Source organism: Papaver somniferum, chromosome 6 (genome assembly GCF_003573695.1).
Source record: "Papaver somniferum cultivar HN1 chromosome 6, ASM357369v1, whole genome shotgun sequence".
NCBI lineage: Eukaryota > Viridiplantae > Streptophyta > Magnoliopsida > Ranunculales > Papaveraceae > Papaver > Papaver somniferum.
In genome coordinates this window covers 124,434,386-124,452,907 of record NC_039363.1, presented here as the reverse complement: position 1 = coordinate 124,452,907, position 18,522 = coordinate 124,434,386, and the positions used below count along the sequence as shown (strand labels likewise).

General features: G+C 38.7%; 2 protein-coding genes across 2 annotated transcripts; both read left to right on the top strand.

Moving 5' to 3' along the window:
• The first annotated feature begins 6,661 nt into the window (after window positions 1-6,661).
• LOC113291442 lies at window positions 6,662-7,537 on the top strand. The gene is made up of 2 exons (XM_026540977.1): window positions 6,662-6,931; window positions 7,382-7,537. Exons 1-2 carry the CDS (start codon window positions 6,662-6,664, stop codon window positions 7,535-7,537), a joined length of 426 nt encoding a protein of 141 aa, XP_026396762.1.
• A 2,260-nt stretch (window positions 7,538-9,797) lies between these two features.
• On the top strand, window positions 9,798-10,265 carry LOC113291441. Its single transcript, XM_026540975.1, has one exon. It carries the CDS (start codon window positions 9,798-9,800, stop codon window positions 10,263-10,265), a length of 468 nt encoding a protein of 155 aa, XP_026396760.1.
• The last annotated feature ends 8,257 nt before the right edge of the window (window positions 10,266-18,522 follow it).

The window sequence follows — 18,522 nt, the reverse complement described above, 5'->3', positions numbered from 1 at the left end:
TCGCTATCGGTGATTGTTTGATGCAGTAATGGGTTATTTTGGAGTTTGAAACGGTTTAGGAACTCGGGTCATCGTTGGATTGAAGACTTGAGCGACAATTCAGTCAGGGAAGTTTTGGATTGATATTGCAGCTGGAAAACAGCCACCGACTAGTGTTTTTGCCGTCGATTTTCAAGATGAACGGTGGTGGATTGATACGAGATTAGGGTTTAGGTCGGTTTAGTAGTCATGGGTGTTTATCATATTCGAATTTCCATGGAGAAAAAGCTATAAATAGAGGGTCGAATAACCCTCAGAAGTCATCCTCTCACCCTAGTTTTCACGCCCGTAAATTGTTCGCAGAAAGTTCTCAGAGAACAACAGAAGCTTTAGAAACTCAACTTATGCAGTAGTATCTGGACGTCTCTTGCAACATCATCGCAGTAGCTGAAGATCCAACAACTATAGCGGCAACAGCTAAAACTCTCCTGCGACTGTAGTTTGATTTCTATCTTTTCTCTACTTTGATTATCAATAATTATGAGTAGATAATTCTTTTAATTGGTTAGGGATGTAACCTAAAATCACAACTATGTTAATTGATTAATGCATTGAGTTTTTCATTCACCCTCTTGTTTATCGTTCAAGTTTTACTAAGCATGATAATTATATGATTTTGTTCATGTAATATGATTAGTTGTTTTGCATATTTAAGCCGCGAACTAAATATCATAATAATTTATCTATCACTAATTAGAAGTCTTAGGTAATTTTATCAAGATTCTAATAATTAGTAGTAATTTGTGATCACTAGCGGTGTGAATCGTGAAGGAAGTCACAAGTAAAACTTGGCCTAGGTTGAATATACCTCGATTGTGTTTGTATTTCCTATGAATAACCCGTCTCATAGATTTTAAAGCTTTACTTGAGGTGAATCTTCTAGCGATAAGCATTAGGTTATTTGTTGGAAAAGAATTCATATAATTGCGATTGCATTATTTGTTGATTTGTGGAGACATAACGAAGTATATACACCGATTGGGGATACTTTAGGGTTATCGGTGAATGAGTGTATGAATGATGCTTGATTGATTAACATGTGTGGTGATGGACGGCGAATTCCTTAACCATCTTTTTCCTCTGATATTTTCTTAAAACATTTTTAACTTTTGTATTTAATTTAAATTATTTTTAAACAACAAAATCCCCCCGATTTACATAAGTTTTCAAAAACAATTAAACAACCCATATCTCCCTGTGGAATGAATCTGTTCTTATAACTATACTATTATTTATAATTGTGAAGTGAAAGAACTTAAATTATTTTTGCTTGCTGACAACGACCAAATTTTGGCGCCGCTGCCGAGGAGGCATAGCGGATTTTTTTTTTTGATTTCTTATTTTTAGTTTTTAATTTAGTTTTTGAGAATCTTGTTTCAGGTACTTGACCTCTGGCATCCAAACATTGGGATTACCAAAGGTGCGGAATTTCAACTCGAAGAGGAACAACACTACAAGAACCTCGAAAAGCACAAAAAGAAGAGATGGTTGGAGGAACGAACAACCAAAACACTGGTAACCAGGAAAACCAAGGGAACCAGGAAAATGACACCGCTCCACCACCTCCACCTCCCAGGAGGACACTCAAAGATCTGACATCCCCATCGTTTGATCAACAGAAGTTGTGTGTCAACTTGGAAGAATTAATTGAGCTCAAATCTCAGTTGATTCATTGGTTACCGCAGTTTAAAGGGCTCCCAGGAGACGATCAAAATCGTCATTTATTATTGTTTCAACATAGGTTGACAAGTTTAAAGCCAACTGGAACTGATCAAGGAAGAGCTTTACTGACAGCTTTCCCGTTCTCTTTGATTGATTCTGCAGAAGAATGGTTTTATAGTATTCCACCTGGAAGTATCACAACATGGAATGAGATGCAGAAAGCATTTTTAGAAAATTACTTTCCCGCATCTAAAGAAGCAACTATTCGTAAATCAATTAGTGGGATTGAACAAATTACTGGTGAAACGCTTTACGACTACTGGGAACGGTACAAGAAGTTGTTAGCAAGCTTCCCACATCATCAGAGCTCTGAGCAACTCATAGTGCAGTATTTTTACGATGGTTTGCTACAATCCGAGAGAAATATTATCGATGCAGCTAGTGGTGGTGCTTTGACAAACAAAACCATTGACGAAGCGACAGAATTGACCGAGAATATGGCTGCAAACACGCAGCAATTCAACACAAGAGGTATGTCAATGAGTCGAAAGGGTAATGAGGTTACTTCTTCACCGCACTTAGAACATAAGATTGGTAATATGGAGAAGATGATCCAACAAATGACCTCAGTAATCATTCCCTCTTATGAGGAAGAAGCTGAATAAGTGAATGCAGTATTCCCGAGTCAGCAGAGGCAACAATGCAATCCTTATTCAAACACTTATAATCCAGGGTGGAGAGATCATCCCAACTTCAGATATGCAAACAAACGAGCAGCAGCTCCATGTCCGATTTTTAATCGTCCTAGTGGTTTCTAACAACAACAACAACAACAAGCTCATAATTCGGAATCATCATAGATACTTTCCATGATGAAGAATCTAACCACAATGGTGCAGAAAAATAAGTAAACGACGGATGGTGCAATCAAGGAGTTGCAGACACAAATGAGCACCATGGCAGGTAGATTGAACCATTTGGAGACGCAGAATAGTGGGAAACTCCGTTCTCATCCTCTTAACCCAAGAGACAACGCTGTGACATTGAGAAGTGGTACACGAACTGTGCAACCAGAGGATATTGAGAAAAACAAAGACCCTGAGGGGCCGTTATTGGAAAAAGAGATTACTGACTCTTCCCAAAATGATGAGGTACCTAAAACAAACTTTAAACCTCCCGTTTCTACTTACGTTCCTCCTTTACCTTTTCCTCGCAGGTTTGCTAACTCTAAAAATGCGGAACAAGATAAGGAAATTTTAGACATTTTCAGGAAGATTCATGTGAACATTCCATTGATAGATGCAACTAAACAAGTCCCTAAATATGCGATAATTCTTAAGGACTTGTGTACCAATAAGCATGTAGCGCCCCCTAAGCTAGCAACTGACTAGTCTAAGAGATTAACTAAATAAAGAGGCACTACGAATCTAATTCAAATACTTAAACATTCAATTAAGAAATATGCTACAAAACATAACCCAAACTAACCCCGCTCAGAATATATATACATGAACTTCTCTCAAATGATACATATACAATAGTCAATTGGTTTGCAGATACAATAAACAACATAATAAATATAGTAGAAGTTAACTAATTAACGGAGTCAACACTTGTAGATTTCGCTGCGCAACTCTAATCTGTCTCTGAAAACTGAAAGTGGGAATAATTAACATTTAACTTCTAAGTAATCATAAACAAGATTAAGAAAAACAATAATGTTTTCCCAGACATTAAATAGTGACCAAGTCACTGAGATACACAAACACGAATATGGACAAGCTATTTCTTCAAACAATGTATACTATGGTTGTGCAATTACGAACTCGCAAATCCACACCTAATCGTAAATATGGATGTCGACAATTTCGAACTCGCAAACTGTCGACCAATATATCCTAAAAGCTCTAGGTATAAATGTGAAAGAGCATATCCTCACAGAAGTAAAAAAACATGTATATGGACAAACTCCTTCTTCAATCAATGTATACTATGGTTGTGTAATTCCGAACTCGCAAATCCACACCTAATCGTAAATATGGATGTCGACAGTTCTGAACTCGCAAACTCTCGACTAATATATCATAAAAGCTCTAGGTATAAATGCGAAAGAGCATATCCTCACAGAAGTAAACAAACATGTATATGGAAAAACTCCTTTTTCAAACAATGTACACTATGGTTGTGCAATTCCGAACTCGCAAGTCCACACCTAATCGTAAATATGGATGTCGACAATTCCGAACTCGCAAACTGTCGAACAATATATCATAAAAGCTCTAGGTATAAATGTGAAGGAAAGTATCCTATATACCACACGTGGAAATTCGTACTTCCCATAACAATTCATATTGACCACAACACATTACAGGTCCTTTCCAAAATATGGAAAGATCAACAGAATAAACAGAATCATCGTAAAACAAGTTAAACAATGCATAGAACGCACAAACAGAAATACATGAGTTTGTTAAACATGAACTGTTGTAAAGGAAAACAATAATGGTTACCAAAGAGTCAAATGTATTCCCACCTCTTTTGATGACAAGCCACGCCTACCTCGAGATCCACGATCCACTGGTTCATCCTTTGAATCGATTGTTGTTAAATAGACTAACTGTTAATCACACAAGCACTCTAAGAATTTATCCAAAAGGATCATACAAGTCTCATACAAGTCTATCTAATGGTTCTAAGCCCATTTATGACTTTACACCTTTTTTATTATCTATCTTTAACATATCTAAGGTTTAATAATTCAATTAGTTTGGTTTTATAGTCTATTAGCTAAATCTTATGAATATCTACATCTTTGTAGAAGAAGCCAAAGGCTAATTCGGACCACAAGAGGTCCAAAACATCGAACTAGTAAAACTAGACCTAATCCCAAGTCCACTAAACTAAGGTCCAGTCCATCTAGGTCAGCTAACGGTCAACGTCTGGTCAGAGAGGTCAAATAACAGTCAACGTCTAAGGTCAGGTCAAAGTCAAAGGTCAAGTCTAGTCTAACTAGTCAACAGACAAGGTCTGGTCAAGGGTCAAGTCAGGTCCTGGTCTACTGATTCAAACCGGCTCAACTCTAGTTAACAAGGGTAACTCGACTCATTCAGATTAACTGACTCAGCTAAGGTTAAATCAGTCAGACTGACTAAGTTCAGTCAAACAAGACAAAGGTTCTTACCCATCTACAATTCTAAACATTAGTTCAACTTCAATCTATTTCATTACAATAAAATATTCATTTCAAATTAAAACTCAAAATAATTTACAAAGATAACAACCTACTGATCTGCAGTTACTGGCTTCCATTAAGGCCACTGCTAAGCAACACTACAACTACTCTCTTTATCCCAATTCACTTTACATATACAACACCAGAAACTTCAGATACCACTCAACATTACCACCTGCCATATTTCCACCACTACATCCTGTAATCTCAATCTCAGCATAACCAATTTTATGCAACACTCAGTTCAACAACTCTAGTTCTACACATTAGAATTCCATCTAATTTATTACACAAGCACCTATTGTACAACCCTGCCGACTTCATCATCTCAAAGAAAACACCAGCTTTTCTTTGGTACAAACAACCAATTCATCTAATCCTCAACTCCAACTCTGTACAACTCTTACAACATCAACACCTGCATCTCATAACAACTCAACAGCACAGACTAACAATCATCTACAAAATCAACACAAAACCACCTCATCATCATATGCAATACCAGCCTAATTCCATTTCAAAACAATATGACCTCCACATCAACCACATCTATAACCACAGCAAACACCAATACCCCTCACTGAAGTTTCATTCCACATGTCAATTCTAACCACTAATTACCAGATTCATTTCTTCTGCCTCAAAAGATATAACATTAACGCCTATATCATAAATCAATGAGTATAACATACTTCAATCAACTAAAGAAAATATTACCTTAAATCCAATTCCAAGTGAAGTAGATAATCCTGATTCCTTGGTTTGTCAAAACAAACATCAGTTCAACATCAACATCAACTCAGTTACCTTTTTAATTAGCAGAATCAAACCCTAACTCCATCGACAGCTTCAAATCAACCATTACTTGAGCTTCAGTTCCAAAACTACAAATCTTGACTATCAAATTCGAGATGATTATCAACCTTATGCCCTAATTCTGGACAAACCCATCTCTATTCTCTTCCCTAAACCACTAATTTCATCTCCAACTTCCATCATCATCATATTCTATTTCGAAATGAACAGGGAACCGTAACTCACTGATTCTTCATCACAAAAAATTTTGTATCATTCAATTAAACATAAATCCATCTCAATTCCATCTCATTCATCAATAATCGAACTTCTAAACAACCTTCTGAGAAAACCCTAATTCTAATTTACAGCAGCATCAACATCTCCTCTTCTTCCCAGAGCTAACCAATACTAGCACCACCTACAACAACCAATACTCAAACACCCCCATATCTCTCTCGATCTAAAAATCTCTTTATTTCAATAACTTGATTCACCAGCAGGTGAAGAACAGAGAGGAGGAAGAGAAAAGAATGAAGAGGAAGAAAGACAAAGAAAAGAAGTGAATGAGCTTATCTGCTCGATCGGTTTTGATAAGGCCAAACACAATTGATAAATGCACCTACCCAAATGATATGGGAAGACAAGCGGTTATGATGAATAATGATAATTTTACCCTTAGTACATATATGAAGATATCTTCTTTGTACAGTGTCCGAATGACGCGTTCAAGTAGTCCATTTCGCAAAACTTTTCGAGATCTATCCAGCGGTACTAGTTTCTTATCTAGATCGTTGTTAGATTAATTCTTATTAATTATTGTCCGTGTTAAACTAATCGAGTTATTATCAGCTAATAGGTCTCTTGACTAGTCTAATAGCGTTGACGAGCTTGAGAGTCCTTACAAAGCAAAGGTTAACCAGTAATGAGGTAATGAAAGTGGGGGGAAATGCTTCAGCTATCTTGCAAAAGAAACTCCCACTTAAATGTAAATACCCCGCTAGTTTTGATATTCCTATTGTTACTGGAAACACTAAGTTTAATAAGGCTATGCTTGATTTAGGAGCATCAGTAAATGTTATGCCTGCATCTATATATGAATCTCTTAAGTTAGGTCCTCTGAAAGAAACTAGAATTACTTTACAGTTGGTTGACCGGTCTAATGTGTACCATAGAGGTATTATTGAGGATGTGCTTGTGCAGGTAAACCAACTAATTTTTCCAGCGGATTTCTGTGTGTTGGATATGAATGATGGATCAACTGACACATCTCTACCTTTGCTTCTTGGTCGACCATTTATGAGCACGGCTAGAACTAAAATTGATGTGCATGATGATTCATTGACTATGGAATTTGATGGATAAGTAATATGTTTCAACATTTACGAAACGATGAGATATCCTAGTGATGTCCACTCTTGCTTCTCCATTGATGTGATTGATACTTTGGCTCAACAAATGTTCAATACGGATGCGGTATATGCGCTTAAAACCGTATTGACTACACCCATTGATGATGGTTTGGAATGTGGTGACGTAATCAAGGACACTATTGGCTCACTTAACTCTTTGCAAGAAAAAGCAGCACACAGGAGTGTTTCCTTTATATCTTTACTAGTATCTAATGAAAAACTTGTACCATCTATCTTGCAGGCTCCAAAGCTAGAACTGAAACCTCTTCCAGATCACCTAAAATACTTGTATTTTGGTGAAAAAGAGGAGTTACCAGTAATAGTCTCTAAGGAACTAACTGAATTGCAGGAACAAAGACTTCTTCGAGTGTTGAGGTTGTACAAAACAGCCATATGATAGACAAATGCTGATATCAAGGCAATAATCCCATCGACATGCATGCATAAAATACGACTTGAGGATGAGGTGAAACCTACAAGGGAAGCTCAACGTCAACTGAATCCTCCAATGATGGAAGTCGTAAAGAAAGAAATTATGAAGTTGTTAGATGTGGGAGTTATTTACCCCATTTCTAATAGCAAGTGGGTGAGCCCAGTACAAGTTGTACCAAAGAAGTCGGGCATTACAGTGGTGCAGAATGATAAAAATGAACTTGTCCCAACTCGTGTGCAAACCGGTTGGAGGGTTTGTATAGATTATAGAAAACTTAATGCAACCACTAAAAAATATCACTTTCCTTTACCTTTTATGGATCAAATGTTGGAACGTTTGTCTGGGCACTCTCACTATTGTTTTCTTGATGGTTACTCAGGTTACAATCAGATTGCTATAGCACCTGAGGATCAAGAGAAAACTACTTTTACTTGTCTGTTCGGAACATTTGCATACAGAAGGATGCCTTTTGGTTTGTGTAATGCACACGCTACCTTCCAAAGGTGTATGGTAAGTATCTTTTCAGATTATGTTGAAAACATTATCAAAGTTTTTATGGACGATTTCAGCGTGTATGGAGATTCCTTTGACTTATGCTTGGATAGCCTTACACTTATTCTTAAAAGATGTGTTGAAACTAATCTTGTGCTAAATTGGGAGAAGTGTCATTTTATGGTAACTCATGGTATTGTTTTAGGTCATATTATATCTTCTAAATGATTGGAAGTTGATAAATCTAAGATAGATCTTATTCGTGCTTTAACTCCTCCTACTACAGTGAGGGAGGTTCGTTCTTTTCTTGGTCATGCAGGATTTTATCGCAGGTTTATCAAGGATTTTTCTAAGGTTGCAGCACCATTATGTTATCTTTTGCAGAAGGATGTGGTTTTTAACTTTGATGAGAAGTGTTTCGTGGCATTCAATCATTTGAAAGAACTTTTGATAACAGCCCCTATCATGAAACCACCTGATTGGAGTAAGCCATTTGAGATGATGTGTGATGCGAGTGACTATGCGGTTGGTGCAGTATTATGGAACCGTACTGGGAAGTTACCCCATGCCATTTATTATACTTCCAGAACGTTGAATGATGTTCAACAGAACTATGCGACCACTAAAAAAAGAGTTGTTAGAAATAGTATTTGCACTGGAGAAATTTCGTTCTTATTTTCTTGGTACAAAAGTTGTTGTGTTTTCTGACCATGCAACACTTAGGTATCTACTCGCAAAGAAGGAAGTGAAACCAAGGATTATTCGCTGGATATTGTTTTTACAAGAATTTGACATAGAGATTAAAGATAAGAAAGGCATTGAGAACACAGTTGCAGATCACTTGAGTCGTCTTATTGTAGACGAAGAAACTATCCCGTTGCGTGAAAGTTTTCCAGATGAGCAATTTTTTTCGCTACATGTTGCGGAGCCATGGTATGCTGATATTGTCAATTATTTGGTTTCTAAAAAAATCCCGAAGAACTTGTCTCGTGCCGAGAGAGATAAACTTAAGAGATTAGCTTATCAATATATATGGGATGATCCATACTTGTGGAAATATTGTGCAAACTAAATAATACGAAGTTGCGTATCCGAATCTGAATTTCAGTCAACATTATCTTTTTGTAATTCTTATGCATGTGGAGGACACTTTGGGTCCAAAAGAACCACACTTAAAGGTACTTGAGAGTGGTTTCTATTGGCCCACTTGGTTTAAAGATACATATCTATTCTTCACTACTTGTGATAGATGTCAGAGAATAGGCAATCTAGGTGCTCGAAACCAAATGCCACAAACTCCCATACTATTTATTTAGGGAATTGATTTTATGGGCCCTTTGCTAACTCTGGTGGTAAGTTTTATATCTTACTAGCAGTTGATTATGTCTCGAAATGGGTGGAAGCTAAGGCCACCTCTACTAATGATTCTAAAGTGGTTAGAGATTTTGTTAAGTAATATATTTTTGCAAGGTTTGGAACCCCAAGATCCATAATCAGTGATGGAGGATCACACTTTCGAAACAAGTTTTTCTTTGGCTTGTTAAAGAAGTACAACATCACTCACAAGATTTCTACATCGTATCATCCATAAACTAACGGGCAAGCAAAAGTTTCCAATCTGGAAGTGAAATCCATCTTAGAAAGAACCGTGAATACCACGAGGAAGGATTGGAGTTTATGTCTCAATGATGCGTTGTGGGCTTATAGAACCGCATACAAGACTCTTATCGGGATGTCTCCCTTTAGACTTGTGTACGGTAAATCATGTCATCTTCCTGTTGAGATCGAGCATAAGGCCTTCTGGGCGATTAAACAGTGCAACATGGAGAAGGATAGTGCAGAAGAGCCGAGGAAACTTCAATTAAGTGAGCTAGAGGAGATTAGAAACGCAGCTTATGAAAGTTCACGAATTTACAAGGAAAAAACTAAGGCTTTCCATGATAATATGATTTCTACAAAACAGCTTACTGTTGGACAGAAAGTTTTTCTTTTTGATACTCGTCTTAGATTATTCCTTAGCAAACTACGTTCCCGTTGGAAGGGACCTTATGTTATCACTCATAAATTCAAGATTCAAGATTTAACCTCAGGAAATGGATTCAAAGTGAATGGTCATCGCTTAAAGACATATTACGAGAACTTTGTACCTGAGAATGTGGAAATGGTACAACTTGTTGATGTGCTCCCTCTGGAGGAGTAGAAAGGCGAACGCCAAATCGGGCTAAAGACGTTAAAACTAAGCGCTAAATGGGAGGCAACCCATCGGTTTTGTATCTCTATCTTTTGTATTTGATTTTTCTTAGCTTTTCATATCATATTTTGATTTCCCACCTTGATTTTACTTAGGATGAGTCAATTACATTGAGGACAATGTAAAGTTTAAGTGTGGGGGAGTATTTTGCATACAAAGTTTTTAGTCTTTTTGAGTTTTTAAAATTTTTGCATATAAAACCTCCAACTTGTATAGATTTTAGAGCCACTAGCATGCTTCTAGGTATGTTTACATAGATAATTCTAACCGACATAACTGAACTTGGAAGTGTTAGGGAACTACGTTCAGATTTCTTACGAATTGGAGTGTTAAATAATGGATTTAATCATGCTAGTGATGCAAATGAGGAGCAGGGAGAAATGCATTATTAGAGTTGCTGATCAATCATTAGTGGAGACTACCCATTTTCATATCAACCGAGGCACCAGACCAGATTTCTTTATAAATGACTAAAGAGCTTTCTTTTGAGTGTGTGTCACCGTACGTTAATTCCGGGTAGAATGGTGATCTAATCAACCTCTCACCAATAGAATCACTACTCTTTGATCTATTGAGTGTTAATTTTGTCAATCATGAGGGTGACGTCTATAGATGAAAACCACCTTCTTGTAGTTTGATTTGCAGTTAGCACCATTCTCTCTCTCGCCAACAACAACTCCATAGAAACACATCATCATCATCAACAACGGAGCGACATCAAAATCTACAAGGAAAGTTGAAGACGTTTGAGGTTTACAAGCAATAATTCAAGGAAAAGAAAATTTCATATCCAAGTAAAGCAACATACAATGAGCAGATTTTTATATACATGTTAAAGACTTACATATAAGGAGCAGAATTTTATATCCAAGTATGAAGACTTATTTCAAGAGCAAAGAAAATCAAAAGATGAAGTTATTGAAGTTTATGATACAAAGACAATACAAGTTGTGAAGAATCAAGCGGTAAAGTACTTATTCCATGGCCATAAAATTTTCATTTTTTATTTTATATTCAGTTTGTAGTTATTTCTCTTGTCATAAAAAAATAAAAAAAAATTGGAGCCCAGCTTGTTGCCAGGCTTCCATCCAATGCTTGTAAACTCCTTTCTGTTGATGATGAATAATTTATCTCTTTTTTTTTAGAAAAAAAAAATTGAAAAAAAAAGACAAGAGAAATTCTTTGTATTATTTTGGTTTGTATTTCTTTTTGTATTCATTTAATAAATCCATGGGAAAAAGAAAATCTATGAATAAGTTTCAAGCAACAAGGAGTAGAATGACAAATTGTCATAGTTATATGAAGTTCAAGGGTTTATCATCAACAGTTGAAGACCGAAGACGAAGACCAAGAAGATGAAGAAGACGAGCTGCAGACTACGTTTCTATTGGATGTTGTGAGAATAGTGTTATCATCATTGCAATCATATGTGAAGGTGGTAAGTACTGTTATCCTCTATTTTTAATAATAATGGTTGATTTCTTTTCTTAGAGATCATCAGAAATATTCTTGTTTTCCACGATTTTGTGGAGTCTCCAGAAATAATTCGGAAGGTTTCCTTCCCACCATTCAACGTGTGTAGGATTCTCTCTTCATTCCTACCTACACACATGTGAGACCCATAAAAAAGCCGTCTTATTGAGTGCAATTATCATAAAATCCTTTTAAGTGAGGCAGAAGTCGAGGAGAAATGCTTATTGATCGCTCTGAAACACGCATTCTCTCATTATGGTGTGGTTATTTCTCACTCAAGATTTAAGAATAAATATGTTCCATGGTATTTCTAACTTCTTATTACTAGCATGCAGAAACTCTATGTCCTCATAGCTCTTTGGATGCTTGGGACACTGGAACGCTTTGAAGTTGGAGTAGGTTTTGTGGGTATATCTCTCGTAAGCCCTCACGAGACTATAACTCGTCCACTAGGGACACCTAGGGTTTAAAGGCTTGTTGCATATGCTAAATGCAACCGTGTCCTCGGCGATAGGGAGTTGTTGTAGTTTAGTTTAGTTTGCTCGAGGACTAGCAAAAGGCAAGTGTGGGGGAATTTGATAAGTGCATATTTTACATATATTTGGTGTCAATTCCATGCTAGTAAGTGTTGATTTTCTTGCAAATTATTGTATATTACGCTTGTTTTCTTTTATTTATGTTTTATTAGGTGAATCATCCAAAAGAAGTGAATTGGCACTTAATTGTGCAATAAAAGAAGCTAGCTACAAGTGGAGAAGGGCCAAAGACCAATTGGAGCTCGTTCAAGTACAAAATTTTTACTTTTCATCTTGAAGAGGACGAAGCTAATGGCGAAAGAATGGAGTCATTCCAACATCGTATGAGAAAGTTACGAGCAAAACAAGGAATTCGAAAGAAAAGGTCAAGATCGTCATTTTAGTTGCGAATGCTATTGCCGCCCCATCGTTCGTTAAGAGGTATCCACTCTGCTAAGGGAAACCATGTTACAAAGGAACTGCTAAATACAGTCAGGTACTTTACAAAGGGGAGGCTGAAATTCAAATGGTGTTAATAACACATGCGTGTATTTCTTCTTCTTCACGACCGAGACTTCTGCATGAATATTTGTTGCTCGAGTTGCTGCCATCATGATCCTCTCGAAAACATGGAGTGATGAGATTTTAGTGAGCTCGAATGGGTTCGTAGGGATTAAGATGATGGAGTAGAGACTCGAGATTGTGTTCCTGTCAGGGACAATACAGAGAAGCTATGGAGCTGATTGTGGTTCACAGACTGATGAACAGGGAGAGAAGAACGTGCATTCATTAGCAATGGTGAAGATTAAATAGATTGATAAAGAAGATTAGTTAGGACGAGAACGAGAGTTGTTGCTTCCATTAATCGCAGAGATGTTGATGTGCTCGGTGATGGTCATGATAGAATATAGTTTATGTTGGTGGTTCGAGCTGATGATGGCAGTGATGACGTTGTGTTGTTGGATGCCATGAACTGATCGTAATGATTACGAAGAAGAGAATAAAGCTGCAGATGATTTGCAGCGATGGAAAGAATGGGAGCTGTTACTGATCGATGAAAGAATGTTGTCAATGGGATAGTTCAAGTTTGTGCTGGGCAGCGATGAGACAGAGAGATGGTGAAGGACATGACCATGTGAAGATGGATCGAGTTAGGAGTTGGCTGCATATTAGTCGAGTTAGATACAGGGACAGATGTGGTATGAGTCTGCTGGTGTGGTTCTCGTTGCCTTGGGTAGCTTGACCGGAAAATCTGTTCAAGATAGATAAGCTCGCTGCCGGTGATTGTATGATGCAGTAATGTGTTATTTTGGAGTTTGAAACGATTTAGGAACTTGGGTCATCGTTGGATTGAAGACTTGAGCGACAATTCAGTCAGGGAAGTTTTGGATTGATATTGCAGCTGGAAAACAGCCACCGACTAGTGTTTTTGCCGTCGATTTTCAAGATGAACGGTGGTGGATTGATACGAGATTAGGGTTTAGGTCGGTTTAGTAGTCTTGGGTGTTTATCAGATTCGAATTTCCAGGGAGAAAAGGCTATAAATAGAGGGTCGAATAACCCTCAGAAGTCATCCTTTCACCCTAGTTTTCACGCCCGGAAACCTGTTCGCAGAAAGTTATCAGAGGACAACAGAAGCTTTAGAAACTCAACTTATGCAGTAGTAGCTGGATGTCTCTTGCAACATCATCGCAGTGTCTGAAGATCCAACAACTATAGCGGCAGCAGATAAAACCCTCCTGCGACTGTAGTTTGATTTCTATCTTTTCTCTACTTTGATTATCAATAATTATGAGTAGCTAATTCTTTTAATTGGTTAGGGATGTAACCTAAAATCACAACTATGCTAATTGATTAATGTATTGAGTTTTTTATTCACCCTCTTATTTATTGTTCAAGTTTTACTAAGCATAATAATTATATGATTTTGTTCATGTAATATAATTAGTTGTTTTTCATATTTAAGTCGCAAACTAAATATCATAATAACTTATTTGTCACTAATTAGAAGTCTTAGATAATTTTCTCAAGATTCTAATAATTAGTAGTAATTTGTGATCACTAGTGGTGTGAATCGTGAAGGATGTCACAGGTAAAACTTGGCCTAGGTTGAACATACCACGATTGTGTTTGTATTGCCTATGAATAACCCGTCTCATAGATTTTAAAGCTTTCCCCGAGTTGAATCTTCTAGCGATAAGCATTAGGTTATTTGTTGGAAAAGAATTCATATAATAGCGATTGCATTATTTGTTGATTTGTTGAGACGTAACGAAGTATATACGCCGATTGGGGATACTTTAGGGTTATTGGTGAATGAGTGTGTGAATGATACTTGATTGATTAACATGTGTGGTGATGGACGGCGAATTCCTTAACCATCTTTTTCCTCTGATATTTTCTTAAAACATTTTTAACTTTTGTTTTTAATTTAAATTATTTTTAAACAACAAAATCCCCCGATTTACATAAGTTTTCAAAAACAATTAAACAACCCATATCTCTCTGTGGAACGAATCTGTTCTTATAACTATACTATTATTTATAATTGTGAAGTGAAAGAACTTAAATTATTTTTGCTTAGCTGACAACCGACCAGGAACCGTCCGGGTTCCGATGGTACAACACTCCTCGAAGCATGAAGAAATTTCGTAAAGTTTTGAGACTGACCTTTCCCTGGGAAAGAGAGTTGTTAAGCTCTTGGATAATCGGTGTTCTCCAGTCGCCAGCTTCAACCTCCTCGGGTTGTGAAAGCCATGTTGAAGCCACAGTTCATCTCCTTACTGTCATGGTTTCCTCACAACCTTCGAATTACAGTTTCGATGCTAGTGTGGCTAGACAATCAGCATATTTGTTGCCGCTGCGGCCAACATGCGTTATTGTCGCGTCGGTGAAGTAATTTAGCAGATTTTGTGCCTCGGCTCTATATGGGGCCAATGTTACTTCCTTCAGTGCGTATACTCCATTCACCTGGTTGACGAGTAATTTAGAACCACCTCTTATTTCCAGACGCGTGGCTCCGTCCTATTTAGCCAGCGACAATCTGATGAGAAAGGCTTCGTATTCTGCTGAATTGTTGGTGCAAGGGAAGTCTAGCTTGAAAGAGTGCGAAAAGATTTCACCATCCGGGGATACTAGAACCACGCCTGCTCCTCTGGTACCGTTTTTAGGGGTGGCGGAGCCGTCGAAAAATAGTAAACATGTTTCTTCTTTGATAAAAGAGATTTCCGGAAAATCTCCAGGGAGATCCTCATGTAGTGTTGTGGTATTCTCTCATGGGAACGCTGCTAGCAAATCCGCAAATTCTTTCCCTTTGATAGATCTTGGGAAGTGCATGTTATGTCAAATTCTAACATTTGGAGGAGCCATTTGGCTGGCCTCTCTATCAGGGTCGGTTTTGAGAGGAGGAACTTCACAGGATCGGACTTAGATATCAACACCACTTTGTTGGAGAGCAGCTAATGCCAGAATTTCTGGATAGAGTGAATCAAGGCCAAGCACGCCTTTTTTTCTTTGGGATATCTGAGTTCGGCATCTCTTAAAGTTCGATTGAAATAGTATATGGGATGTTCAATTCCTTCGTCATCCTCTTGGGCGAGGAGAGCTCCGACGGCAGTGTCACTAAAAGCGGTGTAGAGGCACAACGGTCTTCATTGTATGGGAGACTTCATGATGGCTGGGGAAGACAATATTTGCTGAATCTTCCGAAATGCCTCATGTTGTAGCGTGTTCCAGACAAAGCTCTCTCTTTTCTTTAGCAAAGGGGTAAACGAAGCAACGAGTTGAGCCAATCCTGGTATGAAGCGGCGAATGCAGTTTATTTTACCCATGAAACTCTGGAGTTCTTTCACAGTTCGTGGTGGTGGCATCGTGAGGATGGCTCGGGTTTTGACCGGGTCGACTTTAATTCCCTCGGAGGTTACCTGGAAACATAGGAACTTGCCCGAAGAGACGCCGAAAGCACACTTTAATGGATTCATCTTCAGTTTGTACTCGCGACACCTTTCAAACACCTGCCGCATAATCTCCGTATGGGTCATCCGAGTTTTTGATTTAACCACTATGTCATCTACATAGTCTTCGACTTGCTTGTGCATCATGTCGTGAAAAATGGTAGTCATGGCGCGTTGGTAGGTGGCGCAAACATTTTTTAAATCGAAGGGTATCACAGTATAGTAAAAGTTTCCGAGAGGAGTTCGAAAAGCCGTCTTACTTGCGTCGTGTTCGTACTTTATTTGATTGTATCCGCTGTACCCGTCCATGAAAGAGAACATACAGTGTCCACTGGTGGCGTCTACCAGCATGTCGATGTTAGGAAGCGGAAAATCATCTCTAGGGAAACATTTGTTTAGATCCCTAAAATCGACACAACACCTGATTTGGCTGTTCTTCTTTTTTACCGGAACTACGTTGGCCAGCCAGTAAGATGGTGAATTGGTTTGATGAAACCAACAACTAGCAGCTTTTGAATATCCATCTTGATCTGTTCTTTCACATCGTGCGTGAACTGTCTCGGCGGTTGTTTGACCGGTTTGGATCCGGATGTTATGTGTAGATGATGAGTGACCAACTTCTCGTTCAAGCCAGGCATTTCCTCGTATGTCCATGCGAATACGTCTTGATATTCTTTGAGAAGGTCTACTAGTTTGGCGCGTTCTTCGGCGCATAAAATCGAGCTGATTGAGATGGATCGTAGAGATTCCTCTTTTCCGACGTTGACAACTACAAGTTCATCCGTGGTAGAGTTAGTTCCGTCCTGTAGCTGTCGTGGTGCATCCGACACTTCTTCTTGTGGTTGGTTGCTGTGATTGCATTCCACTGGGCGGATAGACTGGGTGGTAGTCTCCCATGTTAATTGCTAACAACGACGCTGATATACGGTTTTCCCTTTTTCATCATGACTCTTGATGAAATCCCGTTCCCGCTTGGTGTGGGAGCGATTCATACTTTGGCTTGACAGGGGGAGACTGGCGCGCTTCCCTTCTGAAGGGATGATGTGAGACTGGGTTTCTCTATGAAACAATGCAAGCCTATCGCTTTCTTCAATTGACTCCTACTTCGGCAGTGGAGTGTGGTAAGTCTTGCATGTGAGGCCCCTGAACTCTTCCTTGGTTCAAACGTCTCCAGGCCACAAATCGGCGCATAGGGGGATAATGACGCGGAGATGCGGACGACTTCTCCGTTTAGCATGGTTTTCAGGCATCGGTGATACGTCGAAGGAATGATTCTGTTGTCGTGGAGCCATAGCCTTCCTAGTATCATATGGTAATCTGGCTCCTTTTCGATTACTTCGAACCATACCTTTGACTAGGCCCGTCCTACTGATAGATTCAGGTTGATGTATCTGTACGTGCTGGTTTGGTTGCCTTCGAAATTGGTCATCGTAGTGGACTGTCGCACGACTTTCTCTTGGAGGCACCCTGGCTGTTCTGAGCGTTCTAAGGGTAATGACATTGGAGGATGCTCCTGTGTCGATAAGGGCCCTTTTGAATTCCACATCCTTGATACGGTTTGTGACGTGTAGGGCCCGGTTATGTCCTTCTTCTGCCATCATGTCGTCGTCCGTAAATGTGACATTGTTGATGGACATCTCCGGCATTCTTGACGTTTCCAAACACGAAGGAACCAGAGATGCGTTTAATGCTATTCGATTGATGGCAATGAACGTCTCCATCCGTTGATCCTTTGAGAGATTTAGGAGTTCACATAAACTTTCCACCAATGAGGCCGCTTCCTGACCTACTGGTTTCTGATTGGTAGTAAAGCTGTTGACTTGGGAATGATCGTGTGGGACATTAGTCCCCAGTCCCGGAGTTTCCGGGACATGTGGGTCACTCAACTCTGATGTTAAGCTGATAAGGAAGTCGAGTATGTTGTTAATCGCCTCTTTCATTATATCCATATTCCTGGTGTGGATCTCCTGAATCTGTGCCAGATCGGCCAGCTTTGGAACTTCTCCGTCGATCGTGTTGTTGGATGTTGCGTTGGGAGAGGAAACATTGCCATCCTCCTGGGTGGAACTTGAGGGCACGGATTCAGTCCTAAAACCAACCATCTTCCTGAGTTGGAGTTAAAAAGCGTAATATGAAATTGGTATTTCAACCGAGAGATTAATCTCCCACTGTGGTCGCCAATTGTTTGAGGGTGAAAACAGTTTCTGCTGATTTCGGTAATTTCAAGTGTGTGGGTGAGAAACGAGTCTAAACCCTAAACAATGT